At 38.5% G+C, this 22,754-nt stretch overlaps 1 protein-coding gene across 39 annotated transcripts in view; it reads right to left on the bottom strand.

Annotated features, from left to right (window-relative positions):
• Positions 1 to 10,635: 10,635 nt before the first annotated feature.
• The window catches only part of ZMAT1 (zinc finger matrin-type 1), a 146,953-nt gene continuing 134,834 nt past the window's right edge, over positions 10,636 to 22,754 (bottom strand). For 37 of the 39 annotated variants that reach the window (XM_081565627.1, XM_081565630.1, XM_081565619.1 and 34 more), the window contains 2 exons: positions 14,188 to 14,287; positions 10,636 to 12,973 (listed from right to left, as the gene is read on the bottom strand). In XM_081565627.1, coding sequence (XP_081421753.1) covers positions 11,647 to 12,973; positions 14,188 to 14,287 — 1,427 coding nt within the window. In that variant the 3' untranslated portion in view covers positions 10,636 to 11,646. Of the gene's footprint in view, positions 12,974 to 14,187; positions 14,288 to 19,831; positions 22,177 to 22,754 lie in introns of those variants that run through there. The other 2 variants (XM_081565645.1, XM_081565636.1) reach the window with 2 other exon arrangements.

The raw sequence follows: 22,754 nt of genomic DNA, 5'->3' as shown, positions 1-22,754 counted from the left end.
GTTGCACTATAAGCTACCTGGGCACTTGATAACAGTGTTGCTACCAATCATTGAATAACAAATATTACACTGAAGTGAATTCAGGGAAAGCCTCAGGAATCACCTCCTGACTTCACTGGCTATAAGATGCAGTGGGATAGGGATGAGCCCTGTTCCACTAGGGCTCTGTCAGCTTTGGAAAAGAAAAACATGATGTGGAGTACATATATATATATGCCAAATTAATGATTACTGTCTTGGTTATTTTATGCTTTATCTCCTTACTTGTACACATAATAGGTGAGGTAAGATTGAAGTACAGCTAATCTTTTGAAAAGAAATACAACACAGATTTTCCTGACCCATTGTTCTACCCTCAGTGAGCCAATTAAAGAGTTTATGAACTCTTCCTCTGGAATCTTGCCACAATATACCTAAAAATTACACAAAAACAAATGGAAGAAAACATAAGTGGAGCCAACCTCTGAGAGGGTAACAGGCAGGAAGGCTAGGGGTCTCCTAAGGGAGGAAATAGGGTGCAAGTGTCAGACATTTTTTATCTCTGTCTTAAGCAGCAGGAATTCCCTGGTGGCTCAGATGGTAAAGTGTCTGCTTACAATGTGGGTAGACCTGGGTTCGATCCCTGGGTCAGGAAGATCCCCCGGAGAAGGAAATGGCAACCCACTCCAGTATTCTTGCCTGGAAAATCTCATGGATGGAGTAGCCTGGTAGGCCACAGTCCACGGGGTCACAAAGAGTTGGACACGACTGAACGAATTCACTTTCACTTGAAGTAGCAGGAGGAAGCAAACAAGTGTTACATTTTTTTCCCCTTCGCTATACAAATTTAAAAAGAGGTTTCTGTTAAAATTCTGTATTGCCATGATGACACCTGGCTCCACCTGAACTTAACTTTTCTTAAACCTTGAGCTAACCAGTGTGTTTTTCTTAAAGGAAATGTTTGTCTTAAGCTATGTTAATGAACTATGTATTTATCCTGACTCTGTTCAGCCTAAGACTCAGAACAAACTTGAAAAACCGGTATGTTTTACTCATGCAAATGTTCTCTTAAGCTATGTTAATGAGACTGTATTTGCTTGGAAACCTGCCTTTCTTCAAGATTCATGTCAGTCATTTTATAGCACTAAACAACTCACCTTATGCCAATGTTATCTCAAAATGCATGTTGTGGGTGAGGGGCCTGGTGCCAGTATCTGAATTTTGAGACATTTTCTTTCTCTAATTAGCAGACTGCTAGTAGCTATCTAACTTCCGGCTAAAGACTAGCAGGGGGGCACTCTTTCTACTCCCTCCTGATGTCTATGTCAGAAGCTTTCTCTATCTCTTTTATACTTTAATAGAACTTTATTACACAAAAGCTCTGAGCAATCAAGCCTTGTCACTGGCCTCGGATTGAATTCTTCTCCTCCAGAAGCCAAGAATCCCTGCATCTTTCGTGGTTCAGCAACAACCTTTCACCTCTAGTGAGGTTATGCTAATAATTTAATTTTGTTTATAGAACAGTAGATCTGTGGGGAATCCTCTTCTATCTTTCCAGAATATGATTTATCATTGCTACTCCCAAACATCTGTTTTCTAAGTGCCTATCTTAAACTGAGGTGCAGAGTGAAATTTTACTGACCCCAAGTCTCATGGGTCAGTTGTTATTTGTTAGTACTTAAAGCTTTTTTAATATTTTATTTTATTTTTTTTAGCTGTGATGAGTCTTTGTTGTTGCACGTGGGCTTTCTCTAGTTTCAGCAAGTAGGGGCTACTCTTCATTGTAGTGTGTCAGCTTCTCTTTGCAGTGGCTTCTTGTTGTGGATCATGGGATCTAGGTGCATGGGCTTCAGTAGTTGCAGTTCATGGGCTCTAGAGCATGGACTCAGTAGTTTGGGCACACTGGCTTAGTTGCTTCATGGCATGTGGGATCTTCCTGGACCAGGAATCAAACTTGTGTCCCCTGCATTGCAAGGCAGATTCTTAACCACTGAACCACCAGGTAAGTCCTAATACTTAGTTTTTAATTCTCTTTGGACTTGATTAAAAGGTCCCAAGAAACTTCAGTCTGTAATTAAATTAGTTAATTTTTTTTCAATCTTAAGACTACTTCTTTCCTCTAATGACATCATGATGCTTCTTTCACTTTGATATCACTGTGAAATTCACCGTTCCGAAGCTGAGCTTTGCTTTCCCACTTTCTTGCCTCTGAGCTCATATATTTCTCAGAAATCTATGACCCAGCTCTGGCATTTCAGTCTTGCCAAGAGAACCTCACAGACTCTCTTCATCTGTCTCTTACTCCCAGTTTCTTCTGATACCACCCTAGTCTCTGATGTCACACATCCTGTGTCTGGTCTCCTCTCCTGTTTACCTTTCCAGCTTCACACAAATTTTTTAATGAGCACATTATATTTTATATTCACTTAAGACCATCCAGTCCAATTCCCTCTCATTTCCTTTTTCTGCCTAGAAACTCTCAATGACCCCTTTTACCTAAACAGTTAACGACTATAACCCTGTCAGTCTTCCAGGTCTAACCCTACTCTTTCTTCAATCTTTCTTAGCATCAGGGTCTTTTCTAATGAGTCAGCTCTTCATATCAGCTGGTCAAAGTATTGGAGCTTCAGCTTCAGTATCAGTCCTTCCAATGAATATTCAGAACTGATTTCCTTTAGGATGGACTGGTTTGATCTCCTTGCAGTCCAAGGGACTCTCAAGAGTCTACTCCAACACCACAGTTCAAAAGCACCAATTCTTCGCCACTCAGCCTTCTTTATGGTCCAACTCTCACATCCATACATGACTACGGGAAAAACCATAGCTTTGACTAGACAGACCTTTGCTGGCAAAGTAATATAATGTCTCTGTGTTTTAATATGCTGTCTAGGTTTGTCAAAGCTTTTCTTCCAAGGAGCAAGGGTCTTTTAATTTCACGGCTTCAGTCACTGTCTGCAGGGATATTGGAGCTCAAGAAAATAAAGTCTCTCACTGTTTCCATTGTTTCCCCATCTATTTGCCATGAAGTCATGGGACCAGATGCCATGATCTTCGTTTTTTGAATGTTGACTTTTAAGCCAGCTTTTTCATTGTCCTCTTTCACTAGCAATGACAGAATCTCATAGCCTGCTCCAAAATAGAGTCTGTTCCTTAAGACTACTCCCAGTACCTCCTGTCTGGGGTAGATTTCTGGGGGAAATTGGCGAGAGAGATTTGTTTGTAGGTAATTTACAGGGGGCATGCTCAGAAGAACACTTCTGAGGGAAGCAGGATTAGCAGAGAAATTGAACTGTAATACAGTCCCAACAAAGGACTCAGCGGATCCAATGGCCTTTCAGAGTTGCCCAAAATTGAAACAGGAGGCCTGACATTTATATACCTACATTATCCCATCAATGTGGGCTATGCCCAGGAGAGGGCATGACCTAAGGAGAGGCAGTTCCCTTCAGACAAGGCCAATTCCCCAGAAGGGGAGATGAGTGTCTCTATCTTGAAAAGTGTGGCAATTCTGGGGAGCACAACACCACGCCTATTACAACAAATTTATTTGTATATCCATTGCTGTTATCTATTCTGTCAATCTATATAATTTGAAACTTTTATTTTTATTTTCTATTATTTCCCTTACTATCTTTACCATAGTCTCTTCTCTCTTGTATTCCTTCCAGTTTAAGTTTATTTTGCTGTCATACTTCTTGGGATCTGCTTTCTCTAGACTTCTCCCCATCTACTACTCTCTGAACTTTTCCTTTACTTTACCCATTATATTTCTGCCCTGTTATACTTGATTTCTGAAACTAAGAGCTTTCATTTTATATGTGTGTTGGTTTTTCTGGAGAAAAATATATGATGGATAGTTCTGAAGTCCTCGGGGCTTAGTTCACCAGAGCACTCTATGATCTCTTGCTGATTCTGTACAATTTTTTCCACTCACTTGCAATTCAGGGCTTGTAATGACTTCTTTCAATGTTTCAGTTACTCTCAAACCTATTTTCTCAGTTTGATAAAAAAAATAATGATGTCTTAGATGACAGTGGTAACTGAAGATGAAGAGAATTGGACATTAGGAGAGATATCTTGGTGATATTATCAAGAGGAATTGCTTATGGTCTAATGTAGGAGTGAAGAGGTGCTCCAAAATGGTTTTTGGCTTGAGTAACTGGATGAAGGTTTTATAGAAATGGGGGACACTGGGAGATGAATGACTGATAATGGAACAAGCAGGCACTCTATTTGGCTATGTGAAATTTGAAGTACCTGTTAGATAGCCAAATGGATATATCCTAAAGAAGTAGGTCTGAACTGAGAGGAAAAAGTTTGCTTAGATGTCACTTCCTTTGGGAAGCCTTTCCTGAATACCCACTTTCCATCCCATGAAGCATTACCCTTGCTACCCGCGCATCTTTCATCACTCCTATTGTGGCCTTTATCAAATTTATACTACAGTTTCTTCTTTTTTAGTCCATTTTCTCTGTTAGAATGTGAGCTCTTTGTGGAGTAGAACTTATGTTCTTCATTTTTTTTTCTCAAATTTCCTTCCTGGCTATGTACTATGAGTCAGTTCTTATCATTTGTCCAATGCATGCATATAACCAGCCAGCCAATTACATTTTTCTCCATAGCTATAATCATTGAAAATTATTTTCTAAATTCAGTCAAAATTTGCCTCTTTCTACTTTCTATTCAGTTGAGGATATACCTATGAAGCTAAGTGTTATTAATTTACTTGTCTGAATACTGAGTTCAATAAGTTGCCTTAAATCATATGTGATTATATATATATATATGCACATTAGCCTTTCAAGCCAAGCATGTAATAAAAATTTCAACATTGTTTTCACATGTAATATCTTTTTTCTCCCCCCACAAGTAATATCTTAAAAACAATGTCTCCTCAAACATGTTTTTGCATTGTCTTTCATAGCCAAATGTGGATTTAATATTTATACTAATAACTTTTATCTTGCTATATTCAGCACTCAACTCCAGAAGTCGAGATCATTTTGGATCCTTGACTATATATTTAAATATCTCAAAATACTGTTACCTCCAAGTGTTCAGCTGCAGAAGCTGGAAGCAAAGCAAATGTGCCAAAGTGGGTAACAGAAAATTTATCTTACAGTGGGGTTAAGATAAAGTTCACTTTTGGCCATAAAAGCTTTTTTTGGCCAAAAACACCCACCTAAAAATTTTCAAAAGCATTTACTAGAGCAAGTCACTGATAACTTCTCCAAGAATGCAGTCAACATCACATCCTCATCTCTCATTGAACTTGCCACACCAGCAATTTAAATGATTTACCCAGTATTGACTTTTAATTTTTAATGTGTGCAGCTAATTTTAATGAATAATTACCTATTTTGAAAAGATCAGAGTAATTTGGTATCTTTGTGAATATTCTTATGATACATAGTTTGAATTCCAACCCTGCAGCTTTAAACACAAAATGGACTTCTGAAAAAGAATTTACCAATTCTAAAAATGCTTACAATTCAGCTGAACTGATTTTGTACTTTCTGTGGAAAAAAATGCTACTTTTTTTTTGTTTGGAAAAGAGGATTTGCTGTTTTGTGACTAATTGACATTCTATTTGCACTACTCTGGTTGTTCTTTCCCCTCTCCTTTCACCAGTATACCAGATATGTTTTTCAAAAAGAGAGGAAGTGATATTGTAACACCAATAATCTTTATCAACAGTCTTGTGGAAGAAGAGTTAGTTTGGGGACAATCTGACTCCCTTTTGGACTATTCATTCAATCAGGTATGAGCCCAACCTGTTAATATTTACCATTTTATCCAAATCTCAAGAAAAAAACAACTAGTAAATGCCTTGCCTATAGGGGCTTCCCTGGTGGCTCAGCAATAAAGAATCTGCCTGCAATGCAGGAGATGTGGGTTTGATCCCTGAGTCAGGGAGATCCCCATTCCAGTATTCTTGCCTGGAGAATCCAATGGACAGAAGAGCCTGGCAAGCTACAGTCCATATGGTCACAAAGAGTCGGACATAAATGAAGCAACTGAGCACACAGCACAAGTGCAGATAAGTCACCATCTAAATTTAATTGTTTTGCTAGAATTAACATATCAAGAGAATGCTATAGCCTATTTTTCCTATTCCTGATGATTCCATGTTGGATTTTGATGGTATTTCTACAAGGTCACATAGCAACTTGATGGTACTACTGAGACCAGAATCCTGGTATTTAGATTCCCAAGCTATTACTCTTTCTACTATACCATGGTGATGTTCAAATGCTTACAGGTGGTGTTTATCATAAAATGTAAATAAGAAACACCAGAGTAAAAAAAAAATCAAGATGAAGCAATTTAAAGTTTCATCATAGTCCTCTCCCAATTATAAATTCTTCCTTCTTCAGTTTCAAGTATTTACTTGGTCATGTTTTTTTAACTTAAGACTGAATTCAAGCTTGAATATCAGCTTCTTCTAAGCAAGATGTAGGAGAAATGAAATTATTAAAACTTTTACAGAGATTGGTTCAAGATGGTGGAGTAAGACATGAGCTCATCTTCTCCTGCCAGAGCATGAAAATAACAACTAGCTGTTGAACAACCATTGACAGAAAGACACTGGAACCCACCAAAAAAAGATATTCCACATCCAAGTACAACAGAGAAGCCACAGTGAAACAGTAGGAGGGGCACAATTACAATAAAATAAAATCCTATACAAACAAGGTGGGCAACTCACAAACTGAACAATAATACCAAAGAAGTTCTCACACTTTTGTGAAGGTTCTAGGTCCCACATCAGGCTCCCCAGCCTGGGGATTTAGTCAAGGAACTGGGAATCCCCAGAGAATCTGACTTTGAAGGCCAGCAGGATTTGACTATAGAGCTTCCACAGGGCTGGGGGAAACAGAGACCCTTCGAAGGCACAAACAAAATCTCGTGTGCACCAGGACCCAGGGGAAAAGAGTGGTGACCCTACAGGAGACTGAGCCAGACCTACCTGTGACTGTTTGAAGGTCTCTTGGAGAGGTGTGGGTCAGCAGTGGCCTGCCATGGGAACGGGGGCATTGGCAGCAGCAGTCCTGGGAGATGCATCTCAGCATAAGCCCTCTTGGAGGTCACCAATAGCCCTATATGCTGTTCAAGTATGGATGTGAGAGCTGGACCATAAAGAAGGCTGAGCACCAAAGAATTGATGCTTTTGAACTGTGATGTTGGAGAAGACTCTTGAGAGTCCCTTGGACTGCAAGGAGATCCAACCAGTCCATCCTAAAGGAGATCAGTCCTGAATATTCATTGGAAGGACTGATGCTGAAGCTGAAGCTCCAATACTTCGGCCACCTGATGTGAAGAGCTTACTCATTAGAAAAGACCCTGATGCTGGGAAAGATTGAAGGTGGCAGAAGGGGATGACAGAGGACAAGATGGCTGGATGGCATCACCGACTCAATGGACATGAGTTTGAGCAAGCTCTGGGAGATGGTGAAGAACAGGGAAACCTGGAGTGCGGCAGTCCATGGGGTTGCAAAGAGTCAGACATGACTGGGTGACTGAACGGTAACAACAAGAGAAGCATATAGACTCCAGCCAAACAACTAACAGGGAGGGAGCACAGCCCCACTCATCAGCAGACAATTGGATTAAAGTTTTACTGAGCCCCAGAGCAAGACCTAATGTTCCCTACAGCCAGTCCCTCCCATCAGGAAGCTTGCACAAGCCTCTTAGCCTCAGCCACCAGAGGGCAGACAGAAGAAATAAGAACTACATTCCCATTAGCTTTCAGAATTAATACCACAATCATAGAAAGATACAAAAAGAAATAGAATTATGTCCCAGAAGGAGGAACAAGATAAATCCCAAGAAAAACAACTAAATGAAATGGAGATAGGCAACCTCCCAGAAAAAGAATTCAAAATAATGATAGCGAAGATGATTCAGGATCTTGGAGAAAGAATGGAGGCAAAGATTGAAAAGATGCAAGAAATGCTTACCAAAGACCTAGAAGAACTGAAGAAGAAACAAGCAAAGATGAACAATACACTAGAAGGAATCAATAGCAGAATAACTGAGGCAGAAGACCTGGAAGACAGAATGATGGAAATCAATGCTGCAAAACAGAATATAGAAAAAAGAATGAAAAGAAATGAAGGCAGCTTAATAGACCTCTGGGACAACATTAAATGCACCAATATTCACAGTATAGGGGTCTCAGAAGGAGAAGAGAGAGAGAAAAGACCCAAGAAAATATTTGAATAGATAATAGCTGAACACTTCCCCAGTGTGGGAAAGGAAATAGTCAACCATGTCTAGGAAGCAAAGAGAGTCCCAGGCAGGATAAACCCAAGGAGGAATACATCGAGATACATAGTAATCAAATTGACAAAAATTAAAGACAAAGATAAATTATTAAAAGCAACAAGGTAAAAAGACAACATATGAGGGAAAACCCATAAGATTGTCAGCCGATTTTTCAACAGAAACTCAACATGTCAGAAGGGAATGGCACAATATATTCCAAGTTATGAAAGGGAAGAACCTACAACCAAGAATACTCAAACCAGCAAGACCGTCCTTCAGATTTGATGGAGAAATCAAAAGCTTTCCAGATAAGCAAAAGATAAGAGAATTCAGTACAACTAAACCAGTTTTACAACAAATGCTAAAGGAACTTCTCTAGGCAAGAAACACAAGGGAAAGAAAAGATCTGCAAAAAATAAACCCTAAACAATTAACAAAATGGTAATAGGATCATACATACCAATAATTACACATTTTTTCAAGTGTGCACGGAACATTCTCTAGGGCTGACCACACGCTGGGCCACAAGGCAAGCCTTGGTAAATCTAAGAAAGTTGAAATCACATCAAGCAGCTTTTCTGATCACAACACTATGAGATTAGAAATAAACTTCAAAGAAAACTCTAAGAAACATATGGTGGCTGAACAATATGCTACTAAACAACCATTTGATTACTGAAGAAATCAAAGAAGAAAGAAAAAAAGTACCTAGACACAAATGAAAATGAAAGTACAGTGGTCCAAAACTTACTGGATGCAGCAAAAGCAGTTCTAAAAAATAAGTTTATAGCTATACAATCTTGCCTCCAAAAATGAAAAATTTCAAATAAACAACCTAACCTTACACCTAGTTGGAGAAGGAAATGGCAACCCACTTCAGTATTCTTGCCTGGAGAATCCCAGGGACGGGGGAGCCTGGTGGGCTGCCGTCTATGGGGTCGCACAGAGTTGGACACGACTGAAGCGACTTAGCAGCAGCAACCTTACACCTAAACCAACTATAGAAAGAAGAACAAACAAATCCTAAAGTTAGTAGAAGGAAGGAAATCATAAAGATCAGAGCAGAAACAAATGAGAGACAAAACAATTGCAAAGATCAATGAAACTAAAAGCTGGTTCTTTGAACAGATAAATGAGATTGACAAACCTTTAGCCAGACTCACCAAGAAAAAAAGGGAGAGGACTCAAATCAGTAAAATTAGAAATGAGGAGTTACAACTGATTCCACAGAAATACCAAGAATCATAAGAGACTACTATGAACAACTATACACCAATAAAATGGACAACCTGGAAGAAATGGAAAAGGTACAGTCTTCCTAGGCTCAACCAGGAAGAAATAGAAAATATGAACAGACCAATAACAAGACTATAGGGTTTATTTCTGGGTTTTCTATTCTGTTCCATTGATCTATGTATTTCCATTTTTGTGCCAGTACCATACTGTTTTGATGACTGCAATGAGATATCACCTCACACCAGTCAGAATGGCTATCATCAAAAAAATCCACAAACAACAAATGCTGGAGAGGGTGTGGAGAGAAGGGAACCCTCCTGCACTGTTGGTGGGAATGTAAATTGGTACAGTCACTATGGAGAACAGTATAAAGATTCCTTAAGAAACTAAAAATAGAGCTACCATATGACTCTGCAAAAAACTGAAAATAGAGCTACCATATGTCCCTGCAATCCCACTCCTGGGCATATATCCAGAGAAAAACATGGCCTGAAAAGATACATGCACCCCAATGTTCATTGCAGCACTGTTTGCAATAGCTAAGACATGGAAACAACCTAAATGTCCATTGGCAGAGGAATGGATAAAGAAGAAGTGGTACATATGCAATGGAATATTACTCAGCCATTAAAAAGAATGAAATAAGGCCATTTGCAGCAATATGGATGGACCTGGAGAGTGTCACACTGAATGAAGTATGTTAGAGAAGGAGAAATATCATATGACATCCTTTAAATGTGGAATCTAAAAAGAAATGATACAAATTAACTTACTTATGAAACAGGAAGTAACTCACAGACTTAGAAAACAAACTCATGGTTGCCAGGGGGAAGGGATAGTTAAAGACTTTTGGAAGGCCATGTACACACTGCTATATTTTAAATGGATAACCAACAGAAACTTCTTGTATAGCACATGGAATTCTGCTCAATGTTATGTGCCAGCCTGGATGGGAAGGTGGTTAGGGGGAGAATGGATACATGAATATGTATGGCTGAGTCCCTTCACTGTTCACCTGAAACTATCACAACATTTTTAATCAGCTATACCCCAATACAAAATGTGTTTGGTGTTAAAAAAATAAATTAGAAAAAATAGAAATACCAGTAAGGAAAACAGAAAAAAAAAAAAAAAAAAGTTTACAGTGTGATCTCAGAAGTGAAAACTGTTTATTTCCCCTCCTACTCCCCAAGTAAAATAATATTCAGCTGGGAAATAATTATTTACATAAAACAATACATAGAAATTACAACACTTTAATATAATATAAACATTTACAGAATATAGACTGATTTTTTTCTCAGTACTTTTTGAGAACTCTTTAAAACTATAGATAATCTACATTTATTATAGACTGTTTCATTTCCCACTTTCAGAACTAAAAAATACAAAAATACACTGCAAATTATATTTAACAAATGAACAAAAAATCAAACCAAACTGCTTCACATATTTTCCTTGGAGAAAACCAAGAAACATAAACAAACATATAATAGCAATAAAAAATACCACCAACACTAACACAACCCAAACAGAGGATGGATTCTATAATGCCTGCTGATTTTCTCATTTCAAATTAATTTTCTCCCATAGGTCAATAATTCACTATCACAGCAACCGGATGAACAGGAGCAGAGACAGCCTCATTAAGAGAAATTGCTTTATATGCAGCAAACATGTAATTTTTCTTTCACGTTAAGAAATGAGGAAAAATAACTTGAGGAAAAGGCATATTGAATACTCTTACTTCACCTGGCTTTTGTTAACGGTTAAGGTAACTGTTCACTTAGGGAAATTCAAATAACATGAATTTCATGAAACCAAACTCTTCGACTTATTTCTTCAATTCAACCTTTAAGGAACACAACTGAAAAGTTCAAAATCTAAGAGAAGATTCGTCCTAAAGCACTGACACCTTTGTTTTTTAACTGGCTTCCTTTTCTCTTACATTCTTACTGTGTTCTTTTGTTCTTCTTTCTCAGAGGCGAAGTTTAGGCTTGTTTGTCTCTTCTTTCAAGTCAATTTCAACTTTTACACACAAAAAAACTAAGCTTTCTTGAACTGACACTGACTGTACTCACCTCTCTTTTTCTTCATTGGATGTTTCTATCTTTGTCTAAATTCCCCCATTCTATTTCTCCTTCGGTGAACAAAGTTAAAAGTTTAAAATCCAAGAATAGACTCATCCCAAAGCATTTCCTCTTCCGTTTTTTCTTCAACAGGTTTCTTTTTCTCTTTCTTGTGCTTACGTTCTTCCTTCTCAGAGGGTACGCCATGGCTTTTTTTCTTTTTTCGATGCTTAAGCTTTCCTGAACTGACACTGAGTTTATCTCTGTCTCTTTTCCCTTCCCCAATGCCCTTGTCCTTGTCTAGATCTGTATCCCCATAACTCTTTTTTCTTTTATGCTTGGACTGTTCCTTCTCTGGCCTTTGTTCACCTTCCTCCATGTGCCTTCTTCTCTTCTGATGTTTCCGCTTATGACCTGCTTGATGCTCATTGGTATCGTTTTCTGAGGAGAGGTGCTTATAAACTTCAGATTCTACACTGTATGTGCCAGAGTTATTTTCCTGCTGACTAAGGCTCAGGGGTACTGGTTTTTCTTGGAAACAGTCTCTGGTGGGTTGACAGTAGGTCACAGAGTCTAATCTCTGTTTGCTGTCATGAGTTGGTAAGGGATGAGGTAACTGGTTTTCTTCTGCCTGTGAAATACTGTATGATCCCGGATAAGTCTGGAAAGTCTCAAATGGGAGTATTTGCTCAAACATTCTAGGTCTGGGTCTGGAATCAACCATTTCTCTGTGTTTATGGGTTTCCAAAGAGCTATCACTTATCTTTCTGAAAGAAGTCTTTGGCTCTAGTCCTCTGGCTTTCTGCACTTTGATATAATCCTCAAGTTCATCTTGGAAAGAATTATATGTCCTCTTTGAATGAGCTGGTAACCAGTGATGTAATTGGCTTTCGACTGGTGAAGTAGTAGTGTATGGTCGTTGGTAGGTCTGAGAAGTCTCAAATGAAGATCTTCGTTCACACATTCTTGGTCTGGGTCCAGAATCAATTTCTCTGTAACCATGGGTTTCCACAGAGCTCTCTCTTACCTTTCTGAAACAAGTCTTTGGATCTAGTCCTCTGGCTTTCTGCACTTTGATATAATCTTCCAGTTCATCTTGAAAAGAGTCATATGTTTTCTTTGATTGAGCTGGTAAGCAATGAGGTAACTGGTTTTCCACTGTTTGTGAAATATTATATGGTCCTGGATATGTCCAGAAAGTCTCACATGGGGATTTTTGTTCGAACATTCTATGTCTGGATCTGGAATCAACTGCTTCTCTGTACCCACGGGCTTCCAAAGAACCTTCTTCCATCTTTCTAAAACAAGTCTTTGGTTCTGATCCTCTGGCTTTCTGTACTTTGATGTAATCTGTACATTCATCTTGGAAAGAGTCTGGTGGCTTTCTTGAATTCTTCACTAGATTGATAACAATGGATTCTCTGCAAATAAGACAGTAGAAAGTTCTTGTTACTAGATTATTTTATTTGGAATATTTGCTTTGCTTTCAAAAATACTAGTTTGTAAAAAACAAATACAACAGAGGCCCAAGCAAAATTTTAAAACCTACCTTAATATAAAAGCTATAAATCATGACTTTGTATGCCAAAGAGAAGAAGCAGGGATAGTCAGATATCTCCTAGGCACCTCACAATTTTTTATACATAAAAAATTTTCAGACCTGGGATGAAAGGGAAGATAGGTACAAAGAAGCAGACATATCTGACACTGTTGTAGTACTTAAAAATGTAAGGCATGTTGGGATGTGTGGGAAAGGACCAGTAATATTTAATGCCCTAAAGATGGTCTGATCTGCATGTCACATTGCTGTAAAAAGTTCTGATTATCAGTTCCTTGTATAGATCTATAAATGTAGCAGCTATTTATTCTGGAACTCTTAAATTTTAAAAAGAGTCTAAATGAAGGTTAATTTGGTTAGTTATACAATTTAGCTACCTGGTATTCAGACTCAATAATACAAATATTTTCTACCAGAATAATGTAAGTTATACTCAAAGCAACAAAATAAATATACAATACTTAAGTGCCCCTCTGTCCCACTACCTGACTTATCCAGTCCCCAACTGTTCAGTCAATCTTCTCCTCCTTAAAATAACAGAACAAATTGGAATAAATGGGTACTAAGCTCCTACAATGTGCCAGGCAAGGGACCTTGCCCGTATTTTTATACTTCATTATATCCACTTTATGTCAGAGCTGTCCAAAGTTACTTGGTAGAAAGATCTGGTATTCCAGTTTGGTTCTGTTTAACAGCAAGACCTTTTTCCTTAACCATTATACCTCACTGAAAGGATGACAAATGGATAGCTGAATCTCTGGAACTAGCCAACCTTCCAAGGATTACAGTGATTATTTGAATTATCTGGCTAGCCTGAGAATGATCCTTTAGCATCTTTCCAAAGATGTCTGGTCAGGAGGGTTGCCCATGAGCCAGCTCTTTCAGCATAATATCATGGCTAGAGAACTCCCTGGAAGATGGAACTAGCATACAATATGTTACAAATACTACCAACCATACCCAGGATCAACTCTTAGGGAAATAAATGTCTAGAAAGTTTGTAAAATACATGTAAAGATACTTGACAGAACCCCTGGTTTTTGGTATCATAGGAGCACTTTGGTAAGCAATTCTTACTTAAGTTGATGTTCACTTCCTTGCATATGAGACCGGAACATTTCTAAAGATGTAAAGGTGATATTACAAATACGACAATCGTAGGTTCTCATACTAAATGCTGGAAAAAACAGAGTTCAAGTTAAAAAGGTCAATAGGAATATACTTAGAATCACATAGCTGGACAGGAGTTTACTAGAAATCATCTACTTGAACTTTCCCCAATTTAAAGATAAGGCCTAGAGAAGATAAAACGATTTGGTTGAAGTCACAGAGTCAGTAACAGAGATAGCTTCTCAGAGCCCACGTCTCTTAAAGTCCAAAATTCTTCATACTACACCACACTGCTGCTCCAGCCTTGGTCTCTTTAAGAAACTGGTATCTGCCTGTTTATTTTTGTTATGTGAAAGTACAACAGACACTTCAAATGTAGTGTGCCTAATCTATCTTTGCCTCTTAATCCCTCAACCAACCTCTTTTTGTTTGTCTCCAATTTTCTTTCTACCCAACTAAAACTTGAAACATCCCAAAATATTAAAGATGAATAAAGGCAAATGTTTACTCTCTTAGCTGAAATCACTGTAATGCATTAGTTTACCAGAAGTAATTTCCATAGACAGATTTTAGAGAGAATTTCAGTGAGCCCTACTCTCAAGATAAGTGCTGAAAGCAAAATTCTCAAATAAAACTATTAGCTACCACTTCATAAGAGTCAAGAACTATAGAATAGGTATACTAGTTACCTCTCTATTCTGACTGATAGGTAGAACTAGAAGCAGGTGATAGGTTAAGTTTTATTTTCTTAATCTTATCATCCTTCCACTTTCTCTTTGGTCAGAAGATGTAAATTAATAAATTTTATTAAGGTAAATATAAATACAATCTCATTCTAAAGAAGAGGCAATAAATTGATGGCTGCAGAGATTTTAGGGTCCAGCAAGGCTATCTTTTTTTAAATCAAACAGCAAATTGATCATTTAAAGGACACTAAATTAATCATTACTAGGTGTATTGGCCATGTCCAAGCAAAGATTATTCATAGAGACAAGAAACTACTGTCAAAGGGAAAGAAAGATTCTGACTTTGAAGCACATGAGGACTATGTTCACTATTGATGTATTCTCTGCAGTGGGCCCAGGAGAGCTCAGCCAGGTCCGTCAGTCTGAATAAATGATTCTTCAAAACTATCCTCTCTTCCTGTGCTGATTTTTGCACTTTCCAAGTCACTTCTGATTATAATTTGGTTTCCAATATTACTGATACCAAAAAGAGGATAATCTAAATGATATATTTATTTTTTACAAACCTGGGAACTGAAATATCTATTTATGCTCCTACCATAAATCAATAACAGAAGACAGTGAATTAAACTGCAATGTTTCCCAGCCTTCTCTGATAAGGATCACTTGGAGTGTGAGTTAAAAATATAGATCCCCAGACCCCTTCCTCTGGATAACATGATACACTGGGACAGGGAATTTGTATTTTAACAATATCCCATCTAATTATTGTCAAAGAATGGGTGGAAAAAACCTTAAAAGGAGTGCCTTTACAGTTCCTTCATTATTTATCACCTTCTTGCAATTTTGTTTTTGGTTTGGGAAGTCCTTCATTTGAGGCGAGTCACCTTTGAAGATTCTGGCCTCCTTGCAAAGCTGAGAACTGAATCCAGGACTCTGCATGCTTATAAAAATCCTTTCCAGAGATTATAGCTAACGTTATTTAACAGGTGGGAAAATTAAGGCCCAGATTCACTTGGCCATGTATTCTGAGGGCACCCAAGTTATGCAAGATAAGCAGGACTCCTGGTTTCCCCTAGACTAGTGGTTCTTAATGTTAGCTACACATTAGAACCATATGGAGAACTCTAAAAATATTCACGTTACAGCTCAACATAAAACCAATTTAATCAGAATCTCTAGGGGTAGAACTAAGCTTTCTTACTTTTTGAAAGCATTCTAGTTGATTTTTCTGTGCAGGCACCATTACGCACCACTGCCTAGATGATCTCCAATGATTATAAACTTAGATTATATTTCAGAGGTTTTACACATTTGTCTAGTGCTTATAGAGTATATATAATGTTCTCCTCAGTTCTTCCTTGGTTTCTTCACAAGTTATATCAGAAGATTATAATACAGGCAATACAGTAGTTTAGAGGAGCTGCAGGTCACATATGAAAGACCTAGAAGCAGTTCTGGAAAAGTATGGTCTGCTTCTATTACCTTAGCCCTTGTCTTTTTAACACATTGACATTCTTTTTCTAGGATACAGTCTTCTGAGAAAATAATGTATGAAAATGGTGTAAACCCTTTCTGTGAAGACACAAAACCTATGTATTTGTCTCAAGATAAAAACTCCTGGTCTAATCCTACTGAAACCTACCTCTACTGCTTCTCATACTATCCATTCTCCTATCTGAGTCTGTTCCTTGGGCCTGTCAAGTTTTGCTCCCCTCAGCCCTGCTAGGATTCCTTGTTTCTGATTTCACCCAGAAACTCAAGTTTCTTTGTATCTGGTAACTTTCAAAATCATCCATAACCTAACACACACATGTGGGACAGACTTTTCTCCTAATCACAGTCCTATCTTATAACTCCCTGGACTAAGGTCTTTGATTTCAAAGGAGAGATTAGGGGAATGCATGTTTTTATAGTCTAACATTATGGTTCTCAATCTTGGCTCTATATTGTAATCACTTGGGGAGTTAAAAAAGAGAAAAAAACACTAATGTGAGTCCCAGGAATTCTAATTTAATTGATTTGAGGGATGGCCTGAGCACTGGGATTTCTAAAAGATCGCTGCATGATTTTAGTATGTAGTCGAGAATGAGAACCATTGGTCTAATATCTTAAATGGGGAAAATCAATTGAGAGCTACATGTAAGCAAAAATGCAACTTAACATGGGATTTAGCTTATGAATAAAAATAGAAAATGTACAACTTACATGTTTTAAAATTATGACAGGGAAACAATATTTTAAGAAAACTAACATTTGTTGAGGACCTATTCTGTGATGGGTATGGTATATACTGCTTCATTTCACCCTTTTTTCAATCCTGTGAAGTAGCCTTATTTTCATTTTATACCTGAGGAATCTAAGGTGCAACTGGGCAAGTGACTCAAACACCTCTCCAAATCTATGTTTATCCCACTACATGACTCTGCCTCTCAATAAACAATTATCAAATACTGAGGAAAAATATATATTCATTGGACTATAAAGCACTGAGAAATATATTTCAGAATAAAAATACAATCCCTATCTCAAGGGGCCAATTCACTTAAGAAACTATAATGCAACTGTCAATGAATAGTAAAGCCTATGAGAAATCAGAGGAAGGGGAGAATACCAAGAGCGAGGGCAGTGAGGGAAGTTGTGATGGACTTCAGAGGAAAAGGATTTGAATTATAAGGAAAGCAGGTAGGGCATTCCAGGGGATGAAAATAATATCAGGTATGGAAGAGACAGAAATAAGCATGGTGTGCTGAATTCAAATAATCTGTTCAACAAACACTAAACACCTCTGTGGCACCAAGTATCATGCCAGATGCTAGGGGTACAAGATGAACAAAATGGGCAGGTTGCTCACAAATTCAAATGAGAAACAGATACATGAACAGAGGATTTCAATCTCATTTCATAAAAGATAAGAGAAGTATACTTAAGAGGTATGGGAATTCAAGGAAGCAGACACACTTAGTATAATATGGGAGTCTGAAGAGTGCTAGTAAAGTAATGCTTAAAATTCTCCAAGCCAGGCTTCAGCAATACATGAACCGTGAACTTCCAGATGTTCAAGCTGGTTTTAGAAAAGGCAGAGGAACCAGAGATCAAATTGCCAACATCCGATGGATCATCGAAAGAGCAAGAGAGTACCAGAAAAACATCTATTTCTGCTTTATTGACTATGCCAAAGCCTTTGACTGTGTGGATCACAATAAACTGTGAAAAATCCTGAAAGAGATGGGAATACCAGACCACCTGATCTGCCTCTTGAGAAACCTGTATGCAGGTCAGGAAGCAACAGTTCAAACTGGACATGGAACAACAGACTGGTTCCAAATAGGAAAAGGAGTACGTCAAGGCTGTATATTGTCACCACGCTTCTTTAACTTATATGCAGAGTACATCACGAGAAACGCTGGGCTGGAGGAAGCACAAGCTGGAATCAAGATTCCCGGGAGAAATATCAATAACCTCAGATATGCAGATGACACCACCCTTATGTCAGAAAGTGAAGAAGAACTAAAGAGCCTCTTGATGAAAGTGAAAGAGGAGAGTGAAAAAGTTGACTTAGAGCTCAACATTCAGAAAACTAAGATCATGGCATCCGGTCCCATCACTTCATGGCAGATAGACGGGGAAACAGTGGAAACAGTGGCTGACTTTATTTTTCTGGGCTCCAAAATCACTGCAGATGGTGACTGCAGCCATGAAATTAAAAGACGTTTACTCGTTGAAAGGAAAGTTATGACCAACCTAGATAGCATATTAAAAAGCAGAGACATTACTTTGCCAACAAAGGTCCGTCTAGTCAAGGCTATGGTTTTTCCAGTGGTCATGTATGGATGTGAGAGTTGGATGGTGAGGAAAGCTGAGCGCCGAAGAATTGATGCTTTTGAACTGTGGTGTTGGAGTAGACTCTTGAGAGTCCCTTGGACTGCAAGACGATCCAACCAGTCCATCCTAAAGGAGATCGGTCCTGGGTGTTCATCGGAAGGACTGATGTTGAAGCTGAAACTCCAATACTTTGGCCACCTGATGCGAAGAGCTGACTCATTGGAAAAGACCCTGATGCTGGGAAAGATTGAGGGCAGGAGGAGAAGGGGACGACAGAGGATGAGATGGCTGGATGGCATCATCGACTCGATGGACATGGGTTTGGGTGGACTCAGGGAATTGGTGATGGACATGGAGGCCTGGCATGCTGCGGTTCATGGGGTGGCAAAGAGTCAGACACGACTGAGTGACTGAACTGAACTGACTGAACTGAAGAGTGCTACTGAAGGAGATGAAGCCTTAGTTAAACTTGGAAAAATAGTTAATGGTGAAAGGAGCTGAAAAAAGCACAGAAGTATTTATAGGAACTTCTTGAAATTTGGAATTGTAGAATAAAATATAAGGAGATGGCATGGGAGAGGCAAAAGGGTGTCAGATCAAAAAGACTTCTATATTATGCTAAAGAGTCTAGCAGGTGGTGCAGTGGTAAAGAACCTGCTTGCCAATGCAGGAGATATAAGAGACATGGGTTTGATCCCTGGGTTGGGCACATCCCCTCGAGTAGGAAATGGCAACCCATTCCAGTATTCTTGCTTGGAAAATTCCATGGACAGAGAAGCCTGGCGGGCTACAGTCCATTGGGTCACAAAGAGTCGGACATGACTGAGCAACTGAGCACACAGAGCACAAGGAGTCTAGACTTTTTATTCTGTGGGCTGGGAAACCATGAGGTGGTTTAAGCAGTATGTAACATGGTCAGTCGGAGAAGGCAATGGCACCCCACTCCAGTACTCTTGCCTGGAAAATCCCATGGACGGAGGAGCCTGGTAGGCTACAGTCCACGGGGTCGCTAAGAGTCGGACATGACTGAGCGACTTCACTTTCACTTTTCCTTTTCATGCACTGGAGAAGGAAATGGCAACCCACTCCAGTATTCTTGCCTGGAGAATCCCAGGGACGGCGGAGCCTGGTTGGCCGCCGTCTATGGGGTCGCGCAGAGTCGGACACGACTGAAGCAACTTAGCAGCAGTAGCAGCAGCAACGTGGTCAACTGTGTGTTTTGGAGAAATCTCTTCTCCAACTGCAATATGGAAGGTAATTTTGAGAGAAGCAAGCATGGAAGTAAGGAGACCACAGTTACATAAATATACCAGACCAGGCAAGAGATAAGGAGAGCATGGGCTAGAAAGATCACAGTAGGGACTGACAGGAGCAGAGATATTGCTGAAATATTTACCATTAAATCTAACAAAATTTAATGACTGATTAAACATGGGAGATAAGGGGGAAGGAGGAATCTAGAGAGGTCTAAAATAACTCAGCATAGTTTGATGACTGAATGGATGGTGATCCTAACTGAATTGGAATTTCATAAGGAAGTACTGTTTAAGGACATGGGAGAATAATCAATGGTGAGTTTGAATTTGGACACACAGAGTCTGCTATATCCTTGAGATTTCCATGTAAAGGTGTCCAACAGGCAGTTAGATATGGGAATTTGAAAGGGAAAGGATAGCTTAGAGTAATTTTGGAGAAATCTGAGGATAAAGGGTAGTTAAGACAGAGTGGATGAGATCTCTTGAGGACAATGTGTGGGTGGGCACAGGAATAGCAACATAGTGATAAAAACCCTGGATGGTGTCACTCTTTAAACTAGATGGTAGAGGAGGAGAGGGTCCATTAAAAGTCAAGAAGTAAAGGACAGAGTTGCAAGGATGAATAGGAGAAAGTGATGTCAAAGGAGCTAAGGAAGTAGATATTTTTAAAGAGGAATGTTTAGTGAGTGGAGCAAAGATGTTTATTGGATTTAGACATTTAGAAGTCACAACAACCCTGCGAGGAACAGTTTCAGTGAAATAGTAAAGTGGTGGTGTGGAGGGCTGGGGGGATGTGTGGCAACAAATGGCAGTGAGTTGAGGAGTGAATATCAGTGAGGACAGTAAGAGCACATCTGAAAAACAAGAACACAACAAAAACCTTGGCTAAGAAAAGAAGGGGAAAGTATCGTAGTGAAAGGGAAACTCAAGGTTAAAGGATTATTTGGTTAGGGTAAGATGCTTGGTATCCACATGTGATGGTCACATTTTTCTTGATGGCATAAGGAATAAGCTTGTCTGAAGGATTTGAGGAATAGTAGAAGAGAGTGTTGGAAGGTGGTGTAGGTTTAAAAATTACTGCTAAAAAGAAACTGAAGGAAAAGTACTAAGTAGGACTAAAAGGTCACAGAGATTGGATATTAAGACTCAATAGAGGTACCCAATCTCTAGCCTTATATAATTTTCCATAGCATCACTAAGTATTCTGAATGTTAAAGTAGAACAGGTAGACTGTGGAATTGATCCTAGGTTGAAATCTTGCTACTAGGTAGTGAGAGAATAACAATGAGGTATAAGTAAAGCCTTCTAGAAAGTGGTTATAGCATTAAAGTGATGGTAGTCAAAATGCAATGGAAGGGTACAGGTAGGAGAAACAGTTCTAAGAAGACTTGATAAGACTGTGGATGGATAGTGTATAGGGGGGTTTAGTCAAAGATGCCCTCAAAGATTCAAGTGTAGGTGACTAAAAATAGTGCTACTATTGGCAAAAACAAAAAACTTGATAAATTCAAGATGGCTTTAGGGAAGATTATTAATTCAATGTTAGGTACGTTGAGTTACAGGTGAAGGTGAGACAATAAGTGCAATAATGGGGCTATAAATTAATAAAATAAAACAAATACAATACATAAAAAATACATACATACTTTAGCTCCATATCGTTATGGTAGCCATTCCTGTGCTAATAAGATCTGGGCTGGATGAAGGACATGAAGAGAGCAGTAAGAATGATGAAGAAACAGAGAAAGAGATTAGATAGAGTAGAAACATATATAAACAATAGCAGATAAAAAAGAAGGCAAAAACAGCAAGAAGGGAGAAAATAGGTGAAGAGTAAAAATAATTAAAGTGGCACATGTTAAATTGCTTCTGTCTTACTGCTTGCTTACTTATAATATATGGGCTTCTGCTGTTGCTGTTCTTTGAAATTCTCATCGGCTAATTTAAATTCTCCAGCTAGTTTTTAATTTTTTTTTAAATTGGAATATAATTGCTCTATATTGTTGTGTTAGTTTCTGCTGTACAACAGCGCTCCAGCTATTTTTTAATCCTCAAATGTTTACTGTAATCAAAATGAAATAGTCCAGGCAGGGTTGAAAATCCTTTTGAGCTTCCAGCTTCAGAGGCTAATGTAAAATGACTTCAATGACTGGATTAAATTATGCTGATGATCAGCAGCCCCCTCTCCCTGGCCAGATGAAAATTTCACCAAAATCCTCTTTCTCTCATTTTAGTAATTTTGCAACTCCAGAGTCTAAAATAACCCTCCTTTCAGAAGTGACCAGAGTACACATATTTCTCAGAGCTGACACTCTTTTCAGTTCCAATTTACCTAATCCCGCTAAACTAGAAGCCACTTATTTCAGAGAACCCTCTGCATAGCAACAGGAAAAATACATTATCAAGTCTGTCGCATCTTCTAACTTTCATGACTTTCAGGAGCCCTACCACTTGTATTTCTACATTTGTCTAAATCGACATTCTTTAAAATTCTAGATAAAAACACCGATTTCTATGTAACTTTTGGTGAGATGTTGAATCACAATAAGCACCAAACTTAATTATACAAACATAGGGTTAGCATTCAATAAATAAAGGTTAATAGTTCACTGATTCATATATTAAACTAATCTCTATTGACGTAGGCCTACTCTGTGCCAGTTTCTATCTCTAGGAATGGAAATACAGATGAGTTAGATGAAATCCCATTCCTCAAAGATCTTACATTCTAATGGGAGATAAAGACACAGGAAGAGATAATTAGATA

Source organism: Giraffa tippelskirchi, chromosome X (genome assembly GCF_054371585.1).
Source record: "Giraffa tippelskirchi isolate mGirTip1 chromosome X, T2T-mGirTip1v1.2.pri, whole genome shotgun sequence".
Taxonomy (NCBI): Eukaryota; Metazoa; Chordata; class Mammalia; order Artiodactyla; family Giraffidae; genus Giraffa; species Giraffa tippelskirchi.
The sequence above is the reverse complement of the archived record's forward strand: the minus strand, read 5'-3'. Positions and strand labels throughout refer to the sequence as shown.